Consider the following 14,987-nt stretch of genomic DNA (forward strand, 5'->3'; position numbering starts at 1 on the left):
AGTACTTCTTTGCATATATATATACCACATCTTCTTGATCCATTCATCAGGTGATGGACATTTAGGCTCTTTCCATGGCTTGGCTATTGTTGACAGTGCTGCTATGAACATTGGGGTACATGTGCCCCTATGCATCAGCACTTCTGTATCTCTTGGGTAAATCCCTAGCAGTGCTATTGCTGGGTCATAGGGGAGTTCTATGGATAGTTTTTTGAGGAACCTCCACACTTTTCCAGAGCGGCTCCACCAGTTTACATTCCCACCAACAGTGTAGGAGGGTGCCCATCTCTCCACACCCTCGCCAGCATCTGTAGTCTCTGATTCTTGACCTTGGCTCAGGTCATTATCTTATGGTTCATGGGATAGAGCCTAAGGCAGGGCTCTGACAGCGCAGAGCCTTCTTGGATTCTCTTTCACTCTTCCTCTCTCTCTCCCTCTCTGTCACTGCTCCTCCCCTAATTGTGCTTGAGAACACTCTCAAAATAAATAAACTTTTAGAAAATAAATAAGTTTAATAAAAACAATCAGAACTTTAGTTTAATTCACATGCTTAGTGTGTCAGATGCATACTTACCTTCTGGTGGTTCATCACTAAGGTATGATGGGATTTCTTGATTTTTATCTGCCTGATTCATGATCTCCTAAAAAAACACATACACGTTTCATTGTAACCTCAACATGTGAGACTACTTCTTATCACATGCTCAATTAAGACTTAACTTTATTTAGAAAAACAACATTTCAAAACACTACCACAAGGCTACTTCATCTTATTACTCGCATACTTTGTGATGTTAAAGAAACACTTTTAATTACACTACTGGACAATCAACATCTTATCTCAAACACCAACCAAAGAGCAACAGGCACAGTAAAAACTTTCCTACATTGTTACTACTGCTTACTAATTGAAAGAAAGTTGGAAGCTGGGAGTTAGCAGTCAAACATTGTTAAATGCTTCCTTCTACAGAGTATTGAAACCTGAGGACATTATGCTAAGTAAAATAATTCAGACAGAGAAAGGCAAATACTGTATGATCTCATATGTGGAATCTGAAGAAGCTGAGCTCATAGAAACATGAGGTTAGTGGTTGCGATGGGGGAGGGACTGGGGAGGTGAGGGAAATGGGATATTGGTCAAAAGGTACAAACTTGCAGTTACAGAGGGATGTACAGTATAGTGACTATAGTTAATACTATATTGTATATTTGAAAGTTGCTAAAAGAATCCTTAAAATATTTTCACAACTAAAAGGCAATTTATGTGAGGTAAAAGATACGTTAACTAACCTTACTATAGGAAACATGTCACATACATACATGTGTATCAAACCACTACACTGTAAACCATAAACACATGCTGAATGTCAACTGTATCTCAATGAAGCTGGAATAAATAGATATTGTGAAAACTAACAATGTACTTCAAATATACTGATTAGTTAACAAATACTGACTGACCACTTACTAGAGGCCAGGTAATGTTTTAGGTGCATAGGATACAGCATTGATCAATACAGACCAAAAAAATCTCTGCCATCATGAACATCCCATATCATCTAGTGGGGAAAGGCAGTAAACAGACAAAGAATATACTGTCTATGTCAGATGGGGTTAAATGCTGTGAAGAAGGGATGGAGGGAGGATGTGAAATTTTAAGTAGGACAGTCTGTCAAGGCCTCAATGTGGTGACATTGTAAAGGAGGTAAGGATACAAGGTACTTGGGAGAACAGGCCTCAAGGCATTAAAAAAAAAAAACAAACAGCAAGAGCAAAGGTCCTGAGGTGGGAGTTTACCAGAAGCAGCAAGAGGGAACAGCCAGAAAAGTGTTGCAGGGGTCATGGCATAGGGCAGCAGGAGAGGAGGTCGAAGAGTGAGTGAGGGCTACATTGCATAAGCCCTTACAGGTCTTGGTGGTGATTAGCATTCTAACTCGGAGATGGAGAGCCAGTGAAAGGCACTGAACAGAGGGGTGATGTGTTCTGATTTACACTTTTAAAAGATAGTTCTAGCTGTTGTGGGGAGAACAAGCAAAACAAGAGAAAGAACAGAGGCAGAAAGACCTGATAGGAGACTTGACTTAACGTTTTCAAGGTTCATACACATTATAGCATGTACTGGAACAAAGTGGTTAATTTTAAGTGGTCAAGGGAAGATCAGGAAAGTTTCCCTTTATGATTCCTACTGCTATTAAGCTCCAGATAATCGGATAGAAATTCATCCTTATTTTCTTCTATATTTCAGTAATCCAGGTAACACATGCTGATGGTAAATGATGGTAATGATAGTAAGGTGTGGGATTTTTCAAAGGCAATTTTAACCTCATGCAGTTCAACCTGCAAGGCCTGTCAAACCTAAATCCTCTGTCGGTGGGACTTCAATGCACCCCACTGAGCCCAGCAGCACAAGTCAGGTGTTTGCTTAAATACCTTTTGGTTGCTCTAGGGAAAACTCTGACTCAGTTCAACAGCACTTAATCTTATGCTGGTCTGATATGTGAATTCAGCACAGCAGAAGTGATTTAGCAGAGCTAAAGTATGTATGCATACACACTTAAGAAGTAAGAGCAGATATTTGTAATCTCTGACAAAAAGAAAAACACAAAAACAGAAAGAACATCAGCTGCTGCATTACTGGGAGAAGGAGTTCTTGACTTATTTGCCTTAATTTTAAAACTCCCTTTAACTAAAAAGTTAAATTGACTTCCACTCATATTTATCATTCTTTAATTTGTCATCATGGTAAGGGCATGAGAAATTATACAGCATAGTGTTGAAGGTTCTGGGCTCAGAAAGCCTGAGTTCCAATCCCAACTTGACCATAAACTGTGTGGCAAAGGACAAATAACTTCATCAGATCCTTGCTGTTCAGGAAATATAAACAGAAATCAAAGATATACTAGTCCTAACTTTAGGATGAGAATGCTTTTTAACAAATTTAAAACAAAACATTCAGAAATTCCTGGCAGAATATTTGTCTCCCTTCCTGATGAAAAACTATTGTGGAGCCACTTTCTTCCCCACTAAACTGTTAACTGCAAGAGGAGCGACTGTTTACTTGTTCATCACTGTGCTCCCAGTATCTGTATACAATACACATACAAATCCAGATCGCCTGGCTGATCAATCAACGATGCTACCAGACCCTGTACAGAAATGTGAAGAAATTATATACACACATACACCCTACCTATGTTAGCTAGAGTTTAAAAACCCGTGTGATGAGGGACAGCAGGCTAGCTCTGTCTGTAGAGCATGCGACCCCTGCTCTCGGGGTCATAAGTTCAAGCCCCACATTGGGCATAAAGCTTACTTAAAAAACAGCTGTGATAGTAATTGCATACATTTCAAAACTGCTTTTCTGTATACAGCCCACAAATCCCAACTAAAAGAGCTACCTTTTCTTGCGAAGATAGAATCCCTTAAATAAAATCTTAATTTTCCCACATATATTTTGTAACTTAAAAATGAAAAAGATCACCATTTAAAAAGATTAGAGAAGCTTTATAAAAGACATGCACAAGTTTATCTATATACTATGAATGGACCTTATCCTCCTATGGCTAGGCAAAAAGGGCCCATGACAGGGTAACATAGTCAGATCTGTGCTTCAAGAAGTTAAATGAAGGGGCACCTGCGTGGCTCAGTCGGTTAAGCATCCAACTTCAGCTCAGGTCATGATTTTGTGGTCCATGAGTTTGAGCCTCGCATCAGGCTCTGTGCCGACAGCTCAGAGCTTAGAGCCTGGCTTGGATTCTGTGTCTCCCACTCTCTCTGTCCCTCCCCAGCTTATACTCTATCTCTGTCTCTCAAAAAAAAAATAGATATTAAAAAAAATCTTTTTAAAGTTAAATGAAGCAAGAACAGATGAAGGTGAGAGAGATTAAACACAGTAAGTGGCTACTTTAGTAGTCCCATGAGATAGAGTAACAATTTAAACTCTGACAGTTTTTCCTGTATAAATGAATGTCTGGGCAAAAATGTAGGAGTCACTCTTAATTTCCTGTTTTTTACATTCCCATCTGATCATCAGTAAATTCTGTTCCCTAAATAAGTCCAGAATACAACCAGTTCTCATTACCTCTACTGATACCACTTTCAATTAACTATCAATCTCTTACTTGGGCTGCCAGAAAGTTCCTCCTTCAGGCTAGCCCTGCCATACTCTGCTTAAACACCTACAACTGCTTCCTGTTTTGCTCAGAATAAAATCCAGAGTTGAGGCCTGACATCTGACACTCTGACATCATCCCCTCCATCTTGCCTCTCACTCACCATCCTAGCAACCCAGGTTTCCCTGCTCATCCTCTCCTGAAAGGCTTTTCCCCAAGATATGTGCCTGGCTTGCCTCCTAACTTCCCTCAGGTCTTTATGCAAAGGTCCCTTCCTCAGAGATCAGCCCAGACCACTTTACAATAAATAGATCAGCACCCTTCTACTCCTCTCCCTATCATTTTCACCTAAACCTGCTCCATTTTCTTCACTGCTCTTACTGTGGTCACTGAATATAGAGAGAACTCTTTACTTTGTGTCTCCCACAATTAGAATGTAACCTGCATGAGAACAAGGCTTGATTTTGTTTGCTGCTCCATCCCCTCGCCTTCTTCAATGTCTGATGCATGGTAGACAAATACCTGAATTTTTTGTATGAAGTAGAATAGAGAGCTTGGGTATAAAGAGATAAAAGGAAAATACAGGACGTAAAATTTCTAGTGTGAGCAACTAAGCAGACAAAGATGATGAAGACATGGGACAGGTGACGAGAAACCACTACTGAGAAAAGACAAAGGACTCTAAAAATTCTTATTTTATTGTGGTAAGAACACTTAACATGAGATCTACCCTCTAAAACATAAGCATACAATACATTACTGTTGACTATAGGTATGATGAAAGGATTGGTTTTTGAAAACTTTTTTTAAGGTTTTTAATTTATTTTTGAGAGACAGAGAGAGAGTGTGAGCTGGGGAGGGTCAGAGAGAGAGGAAGACACAGAATCTGAAGCAGGCTCCAGGCTGAGCTAGCTGTCAGCACAGAGTCCGACGCAGGGCTGGAACCCATGAACCGTGAGATCATGACCTGAGCCCAAGCTGGACACTCAACCAACTGAGCCATCCAGGCGCCCCAGAAAGGATTTGTTTTTGAACAGCTGGATTTAACATGGCCACAGGGTATCCACGGGACATGTTTAGCAGGCAACTAGATTTAAGGGGTCTGGAACTCAGCATGAAGTCTGAGTTAGAGATGAGGTCCTGAGAGTAGTTTGAGTGACAGCTAGAAATGTGAAGGATGGGGATACAGTCAAGGGAAAAAATAATAAAAGAGAAGTAGACAGATAACCTTGATTGGACTGCTCATATTTAAGAAGTGAGGAAAAGAGAAGCCAGGAGAAACAAACAAAATACATTTGAAAGTGGACAAATGAGTACAGCCTCATGGAAGTCAAGAGATGAATTTATAAGCTTCCTAGAGACACACACAATGCAGACATTAGAACAGTTCAAAATATTAAATACTATGGGAAAATGCTAATGTTATATTTAGGTAATATAAAAGGCATATATCATATGATCCAAATTCCTAAATATACATAAAAAGACTGAAAGTATACCAAAATATTGACAAAGATTGTACTAAAGAGTAGAAAAAAGACACACACACACACATACACACACACACACAGACACACAGACACAGAGGGAGTGCGTGCAAGAGAGAAATATCATCCCCCTTCTTTATATATATTCATAAAGATAAATATATTTAACACCTATTTTCATTTTCTACCATAAACATACATGACTTTTGTACATATTTTTAAGTCTTGGAAATCTGTGAGGTTGATAAAGGATATTTTCAAAGATTATGCAGTTCATCTACCTAGTTCTTAGCCTAGTTTTTTAACGCTTTTATCCTCAAATCAAGGTGATCATCTAAAAACAACACACTCAAATCAAAACATGCTGATTTGAAGAAAATGACATCACCGAGTTTAATTCTCAGTTATGTCCTCAGTAAGGAAACCCTGACAAAGAGGCTAATGCAGGCTATTACTACATTGACTGAACCACACTGTAAAGAAATTACCTACTACATCACTTGACAGCTCTGATATGGAGGTCCACGTAAGTAATTTTAGATGTATTTAGAAAGACGTTTGTTTCTACCACATTTTTTAGAACGTTTTCTTCTCTTTGAGATCTATGTATGTTCCTATTTAAAAGATACCAAGAAAGATGTGATATCTCCCTTTTCCCTTTGGCTTCAAGGAAGCTTACACTAAAATCCCAACTTAGCTGAGTATGTTCATATGGCTCACCCACTTGTTCCATTTTCCCTCAACTTCATCCTTTCCCAAGACCTCCACTCTTATTGCTGTTCTCCCTGGCTTGCAATTTGAGTATCTTATCTATATTCTCATTATTTTGTTAGTACGTTTTTGTTGTAAGCCGGCACACAGTATTTATGGCATAAGTGGGATAAAATTATCATTTGTATCCAGATTAATTTTAAACATAACAAGATGCATACCAATATATGATACAAATTTTCATTAAAAAAAAAAAGCATGCCTGAGTGGCTCAGTCGGTTAAGCATCTGGCTACTAGTTGTGGCTCAGGTCATGATCTCATGATTTTATGCATTTGGGCCCCCCATTGTGCTCTGCGCTTACAGTGTGAAGCCTGCTTGGGATTCTTTCTCTCTCCCTCTCTGCCTCTCCCCCACTTGCGCTGTCTCTGTCTCTCTCAAATAAATAAATAAACTTTGAAGAACACTTTAAGCTAGAATTCTGCTTTTCAAATGTACTTATTTAAGAGTAGGCAGTAGTATGTCAGGGGCTTTAAGAACCACAGGAGGATGCATACATTTTACTACACAGTAATTTAAAATACTGTTTTGTGTTTAAACAGATAATTTTTAGATTATCTAAAATTAGATTATCTAATTAAAAAAATAATTGAAAAGTGCTTGGGAATTTTTTCATTTTTTTAATGTTTTTATTTATTTTTGATACAGAGAGAGACAGAGCTTGAGAGGGGGAGGGGTAGAGAAGGAGACACAGAACCGGAAGCAGGCTCCAGGCTCTGAGCTAGCTGTCAGCTCAGAGCCTGACGCGGGGCTGGAACCCAGGAATGTGAGATCTGACCTGAGCCGAAGTCGGAGGCTTAGCCGATGAGCCACCCAGGTGCCCCAGGAATTTTTTAAGATAACTAAATTTTCAAGAAGTTTCCTTTTTTTATTTAAACTTTTTTTTGAGAGCGAGCAATCATGCGCATAATCAAGGGAAGGGGCAGAGGGAGAGAGAACCTTTTTTTTTTAATGTTTATTTATTTTGAAGGGAGAGAGAGTGTGAGCGAGGGGAGGGGCAGAGGGAGAGAGAAAGAGGATCCAAGGCAGGCTCACACCAACAACAGAGAACCCCCCATATGGGGCTCAAACTCACAGAAGCCTGAGATCACAACCTGAGCAGAAGTCAGATGCTCTACCAACTGAGCCACCCAGGAGCCCCTCAGGAAATTTCATTCTTACTTAAACTTCTTCAGGAAGTACTCTCAGGTTACCAGCTCTCTCTTCCCTGCCCACCACACATGGATTTACTTTGCTCTTAAGTCAGATGTATTTTTGGTAGAAAAGTTTGAAATGTAGGAATCTAAATATTATTATACAGAAATATCCAGTTACATTTAATATTGTTAGTAATAGTTGCCAACAGGATTATCAATAAACAATAAAACAAAGTCTGGAGTCCGGCCAGGCTAGAAGCCTGGCTCCCTAGAACAGAGGAACTTGGTATTACACGGCTCTGAAAACCCTAAGATGCCACAGAGATTGATTTTTATTTTGTATACATATATTTTTAACATTTGGGTTTCTTGTACATCACTGATGTTAACAGCAAGTATGTAATATTAAAATTCCTCTAGAACCTCAGGGTAATAAAAATTGTGTAAGAGCCGCAAGTATTTGGAATATTGTCATTTTCTAAATTCCTAATTTCGTCAAAAGGCACCAAATGCCTTATAAAAGTATTTTTGCTAAAATCCTTAACTATCTTAATGCTACCTATACTTTTTTACTCACATAAATCATCCCTAACCTCTACACATATATACGTGCCAAACTTTTAGTGATATTACCTCTTTACAGACACTACCACTTTATCACCAAAGAGAAATAATTTTTGTGTTACCATGCTGTTCATTATCACCATTACATTATGTGTTTCTCTTCAATTGGGAATTGTGAAGACAAACACACTCCTAATCTGTTAAAACTGGGAAAGGTGAAAATCTGCCTGTAAAATTTAAAAGCATACACATGGTGAGGCACCTGGGTGGCTCAGTCTGTTGAACAGCGGACTCTTGATTTTGAATCAGGTCATGACCCCAGGATCATGGGGGGTTTTTTTCTCTCCCCTTCTTCCCCTTTCCCCATTCCCTCTCTCTCTCTCTAAAATTGAAAAAAAAATTTTTTTTTTAAGTATACACACAGACAAGTAACAACTGACAGGAAAAGTGTCAAAATGACTATTTGGGGTGCCTGGGTGGCTCAGTCTGTTAAGAGTGTGATTTTTGGTTTCGGCTCAGGTCATGATAATCACGATTCATGACATCAAGCCCTATGTCAAGCTCTGTGCTGGCAGTATGCACCCTGACTGGATTCTCTCTGCCCCCTCTCTCTCTTTCAACGTAAATAAACATTTTCTTTAAAAGTGACCATTTAAATGTTACCCTTAAACAAAATTATTAAATTCTATGCAAACCATCTGCCCTAAACTCACTGAGTCATTAGTTCATCATATACTTGGGCCTCTACTATGTGCCAGGCATCCTGTTAGGCACTGAGATTTTGGTGTGATTCAGCACACACAGGACTTCTCTACATCAGTTTACCAGTTTTACTACCACGTATCAATTTAGTTTCATGCAAAAACCAAAAAGGTATCTGCTGTCCAGAAACTCATAATGCACATAAGTTTCTATGTAAAAAGTACTTTTCTAAGGCAATAAAAACAGAAAACGGCCTTCAGATCAGGACAAGTAACTGAATTTATTCTGTGGACATAAGTTAGTCTTACCATATGAACAAACTTGGGAGTACCAACTAAAACTGGTTATAAGTGTATGGTTTTTAAGAAATTGTAAAATGTGAAAGATGTCTTTGCTGTAGACTGCAATTCATCAGCAGTTAATTTAGGCATTTTCGGCCATGGAGAAACAATTCTTGTCCAGTACAACAGTATCACAGATATAGCAGCTGGCAAATATATTGAGCAAGGATTAATAATAACACTATTCCCCAGAGGGTAATTTCTTCCAATAATAGAAATAAGCAAACAAATGCCTCGGGAGGAACTTCTTTTTTTTTTTTTTTTTTAAAGGAAAACAGATGAATCAGGCTTGTTTGCAGATAACTACAACACTTTATCCATAACGTTTTCCTGAACAGTGAAAACAAAGTCTGAAAACAGTACACAAATTTGCCCATGGCTGAACCCCCCCCCCCCCGTGTCAAAGGAAGTTACATAGCGCTAACACATTATATGAAGCCTAACTACAAAATACAGTACACAACAGTTTACCTTCAGAGCCACTTCTTAAATGTGTTATTAAATAGTAAGTGCCAATTTCCTGTAAGAAAAAGACTATAAATGAATTAGCTAAATTCTTCTACACATTGTATATATAGGAACTTTGCCACATCCTCACTTCCCTGCTTTAGCCTCTTTGCCAAATAACTACAAGGAGTTTTAAAAGAGATTTATACAGAGCTTTAACACACATACACCAACAGGCAGTATATATTAAAACACCAGCCTACTGTGTTTAGGCTTCTCTAGTTAACCAACTATCCTGAACAGGCTGCTTTTAAACATGGCCCCCGCCCATTAAATCAACAGCAAACAAGCTACAAGAAATGTATTGAATCTGGCAGGGAAGAAAAGTAATCCGGTCAGTTAAACTTTTAAGTGGCCCCCTTATTGACAAGTAACAGCCATCAGTATCAAGATGGGAATTTTTTTAAGTGTTGTCTTGAAATGAAACAGTAAAGCGAAATCACAATATGCTATCAAGGCAGATCACCAGTACCCTAGTAATCTTCACTAAATTATACCTCATTAATTCAACATATATTTGTGCCCCTACCATGTCAGACACTGTGTTAGGCACTGAGGTTTCAACCGGAACAAGCATGTGAAGGCCCTACTCTGGAGGTGTTTATCTGTAATCCAACGAGATAGCTGCTGGAAGTAGCAAACCAGCAAATGCTCAATGACTGAAACAAAGACAGGTGGAGATTTTCCTGAAGTTACACACACACACACACACACACACACACACACACACTTTAAACTTTTCTAACCATATTATCCACATAGCGACACATTTTTATTAAACTTGGTTTCTGGTACATCTGCTAGAACGCAGACCGAAGAAAGGAAAGTGGGGGGAAAAGTCAAAACAGAGTGAAAATAGGTTTATTAAAGATTACTTTTCTTAAAAAAAAAAAAAAAGACGGCAGGCACGGCCACATACATGCAAACAGACCTGTTGATGTGATATCAATATTCCTGGTAGTTCTTAAGAGCACCCACACCAATGGATATCCTAAAGGTTAAACAATCACAGCAAATCATCACAGGTAGCAAATAAAGTATTTTCATTTGAAATTAGCGCAAGGGTTCACAAGGATGTAATAAAGTAAGAACTCTCCTCTTTAGGTGTTTGCAAACCTTTCCCAGCGGCCTTTCTCCCCCCACTGATCTCTTTAGGCACTAGCAAGTCTTTTTTTTTTTTTTTTTTTTTTTTCTTTAGCAGAGGGAGTGACGTGGCAGGAGAAGCAGAAAATGACCCTGGAGAAGCCGTGACTAGGGCTAAGCTCAGCACCTCCTCCCTCCTCTCCACGTTGTACACCCAGCACAGCCCCCACTCCCACAGGGTTCCAGAATTTGTCTTTTTACACATTAAAGGGGATCTGTTTAAGCGCGGATATGACTGGAAGCGGGAGCTTGGGGACCAGTCTCAAAGCTGCGTGTGCTCAGCTGGCACGGTTTTTATTTAGACCTGGGAGGCAATGATGGCACCAACGGGTGCTCCAGCGGTCCCCCGTCACCCCTGGCGCCGTCAGCGCCTCTCCCCATTCCACAATTTCAGCCTTAGGTTAGGCTTGAGGGTAGAGCCTTTCTACCCAGGAAGAGCACTGGGGACCAAGGCTCGTGTGCCTGAACCCAGGAGAGTGGTTTATCAACAGGTCAGGAGGTGGTGCGGAGGAGAAGCTCAGCACACAGCTCCCCCGTCGCATTTCTCTCCCAAGCTGCTGACGCCCTCCCACCCACATTTTCCCAACCTAACACCTAAGGAGCTAAGAAGTGGAGCGGAGGCTTCCAAGAGGGGTCCCCAGTCACAAACCACCGCTGTGGAGTCCGGAACACGTAAAGAAGAATAACCCCGCCAGCGAACCTCCGTCCGCCCCCAACATCGTCCCGCCCCTCCCCCTTTCCCGCTCACTCCCCGCAAAAGGCTCGGCTCGGGGAAGCCAGGCCCGAGATGGTGAGGTGCAGAAGAGCTAACGGAAGAAGGCGACAGAGGAGGACAGGAAGCCGGGACGGCGCCCCCCGCCCTCCCAGCCCCGCTTACACACCTCCGGGGTCGAGGGTCGGCGTCTGGAGCCGGGGCTGGGCAGAGGAGGCGGGCAGCACCGAGGACGGCTGCAGTTGCTTGAGCGGCTGGCACAGCCCTGAGCAGTTGCGGGCTCCAGAGGCGCCTCCTCAAGCTTTGGAGCCAGAAGACTCCGTTGGCGACGGCGGCAGTAGCGGCCTCTGGCTGCGGACGTGGCGCCGGACGCGACCCACCCCCTCCGCCGCCTCCTCAGCTCCCGCCTCCTCCCGCGGCTCTGGCTCCGACGCGCACGCGCACACCAGGCCCCGCCCTCGCCCACCCGGCACACACCCACCCGTTTCTCGAACTGCTCTGCCCTCCCAGCAGCCCCCAGCCAGCCGCCTCAGAACGCGCGCACGCACGACGCCCCCGCGGCTTGCTCCCGCCCCTTGGCCCCCCGGGTGCCTCCGCGGGAACCCCTGGCCCGCCTGCGCGCGCGCCTGGTCCTGGGGCCTCCCGCCCCCTTTCCTCAGCCGTCCAATCAGATCGGGCGAGGGGCGCGGAGCCCAGGGGACAGGCAGTCGGCGGTCCTCAAGGTGCAAGCGCTCGCCCAGCGGCTTCGAGAAGCTTTCGTTCCGCCACGAGTAACGGTTGGTCGGAATTCAGAACCTTTGCACTAGGGACGGTGGGACAAGTCGCTAATTTCTCTGGCTTCTTCTTGACCCAGGGGCCTCAACCTTCCTCCCTTCGCTGCTTCCCCTTATTACAGTGACGAGCTGGGCCTCCTCTCAGCCCCTGCGTGTGGGGCTCTCGGTGCGCCCTCCCTGTCCAGGTGACAGGGGTGACGAGAGGGGCGTTGCTCGTCTGTCACTGTTATTATTAAAAGCTCCCTGCCCCGGAATTGAGCTTGCGGGCCGTGAGAGCCGCCGCGGTTGGTGGCCGTCGCCCGGCTTGCTGCAGTGCCAAGGGCTGGCCGGGCGCGCCAAATTGGCTGAGGAGAGCGGGCGTTCGGTGGTGAGAAGTGAAGTTAGACACCGGGCTTTGCGCGGCTCCCTCGCCTCCTGCTGACTAGCGGCGTTGCTCTCCTAGCCTCCCCGCCTCGGCGGAAGCTCTGCCTGCCGTTCTGGAAGGTGTGGAGAAGCGTGTGGCGCTGGGAGGACGTGCGAGGGAGGCGTCTCGCCGCGCTTCAGAGTAGGGGTCGTAGGATGCACGCCACAGGTGCTGCGGCGACCAAAGGAGATCGTGGCGCAAAAGCTGCGCACCTGCGCAAATGGTCCCCCTTCACCTTTCGTCACCCTTCTTAACACGTTCGGGTGACGATGACAGTTAAGTCCACCGTAGGTTTTTTTGAGACACTCAAAAGAGATGGGGGGGGGGGCGGAAGAGGGCTTTACAAAATGCGAATTCCTATACAAGTGAGATCTCTCTCCCAGCCTAGTCAGCAAGACAAAACACAGGTGAAGCAACCCGCAAATAACCTCACACAATGTTTGTGTTGGCTCCCCCCCTGCCCCCCCCCAATACAAAGCAGTCCGGGTGATGCAACTGAATAGTAACTGTTGACCAGGCCCAGAAAAGGACACTCGAACCAAGGAAAGCATCCTGGAAGAAGCTGACTTTGATCCAGGACATAAATGTAGCAGACTACATACAGTTTGTGGTTTCAGCTTACTCATTGATTTATCAAAGGGAATCAAATCCATTTAGACCATTGTTCTGAGACCGTCAGGATGTTTTAGTTTTCCAGAACTTAAAAGGGGAAATTAAATAATATTTTCACTTTAAAAATATGATTTTGGACGATTAACAAGCGCCGTGGATTGTTGTGTTTACCCAAGATGTGAAGAGTCGGATACCTACTCTATTTTCTTATCCCAGAAATCTGTCCTTAATAGGTGACTTTTCCAGAGTGAATGCTAGGCAGAATTACAAATCGCACAATTACACTGTTCTTTCCTTGACTTCTTTCTCTCTCTGCAAGATAATTTAATCACTATTAAAGTATAAATGATTAATAAAACCAAGGCTGCTCCTAGGAGATTGTACATTTTTACAGTTATTAAAACTGTAAGCCAACCAAGATATAGGGGAGCTCTTTGGGAGGCTGTGAGTTGACCAGAACCTTATAAAATGGCCAGTATAATAGATAGTCATGTATTTCTTGTAAGGCTGACACTAGTCATTTCTTATTTCCTTAGTTTTCAAACCTATAAAAAATGAATAGCACCATTCAGTGCCCACCCACCCCTAGATCTAAAATGAAAATAAGTATGATCTTGATGGAATGCCATCTTTAGAAGGATGCTATCTTGATTTGGGGTGCCTTGGTGCAGCAGAAGGAGCCTCAAGAAATTCAGGCCCTCTTCATTTTATAGACTGAATCCATTCAGGTCTTGATTCCCATTCTATGAAATCCCATTCTCAGATTATTAAACTGAAACTATTTCTAGATGTAATTTTGAAAGATTGTATGTCCTTAATAGCCTTCAGGCAATAACTTTCTTTTAATGGAGCAAATTCTTAATGCAGCCTATGTCAATTATCCAATCTCTTAAATGGCAAAGTTTTCCTTTAGTTGTTACACACAGAGAGCCTTCTGTATTAATGGAAAACTAGAAATTAGATGTTACATTGCATGCTCACCAAGATGTGGTAGTCGAAAAGTAAGGGCCAGAAAGAAACAAGATGTACACCAGAAATATGAAAGGAAGAAATAAATTAGTTATAAGCATTGAAGTTAAAAGGGATTCCAATCCAACTTTCTATCCATCACATGAATCTATCTCCTAGCATATATGCACATAATAGTTTTCATTGTCAAGTTATCAACCACTCAGTGTTTATATATGAACTAATTTAAATAGCAAATCACTTGGTATAAGGTCTACATATTTTCCTATGTTCCATGTTTTTATGAATGTTTTTATGGTTTTGGAATGCTTTAATGGACATTTTTATGAATATATTATATTATCTTGGCATTTTGAAATGAGCTGGATGGTTTATAGCTTTATATATAGATTGTCATCCAATGTAAATTATTTTGCCTTTCTATTCTGTTTCTTAATGCTCTTTGGCTTTCTGACACAATTACTTGGACTATTCTTGGTTTTCCTTTTTGTGTTCCAGTAGCCTTTTTTAATTTAATTTTATTTTATTTTATTGTTTTAATTTAAAACATTTTTTATGCTTTTTATTTTTATTTTTGAGAGACAGAGACAGCACGAGCAGGAGAGGGTCAGAGAAAGAGGGAGACACAGAATCCAAAGCAGGCTCCAGGCTCCGAGCTAGCTGTCAGCACAGAGCCTGACACGGGGCTTGAACCCATGAACCATGAGATCATGACCTGAGCAAAAGCCAGACGCTTAACCAACTGAGCCACCCAGG

At 42.1% G+C, this 14,987-nt stretch overlaps 1 protein-coding gene across 2 annotated transcripts in view; it reads right to left on the reverse strand.

The window, feature by feature from the left end:
- TMEM263 (transmembrane protein 263) overlaps positions 1-11,893 on the reverse strand; it is a 17,539-nt gene extending 5,646 nt beyond the window's left edge. The window contains exons 1-3 of one of the 2 annotated variants that reach the window (XM_029953682.1): positions 11,644-11,893; positions 10,551-10,610; positions 575-641 (exon numbers count right to left, since the gene is read on the reverse strand). In XM_029953682.1, the coding sequence (XP_029809542.1) occupies positions 575-635 (61 nt within the window). In that variant the 5' untranslated portion in view covers positions 636-641; positions 10,551-10,610; positions 11,644-11,893. The remainder of the gene's footprint in view (positions 1-574; positions 642-10,550; positions 10,611-11,643) is intronic. The other variant, XM_029953681.1, reaches the window with a different exon arrangement.
- Positions 11,894-14,987: the final 3,094 nt, after the last annotated feature.

Source organism: Suricata suricatta, chromosome 10, assembly GCF_006229205.1.
Source record: "Suricata suricatta isolate VVHF042 chromosome 10, meerkat_22Aug2017_6uvM2_HiC, whole genome shotgun sequence".
Taxonomy (NCBI): domain Eukaryota; kingdom Metazoa; phylum Chordata; class Mammalia; order Carnivora; family Herpestidae; genus Suricata; species Suricata suricatta.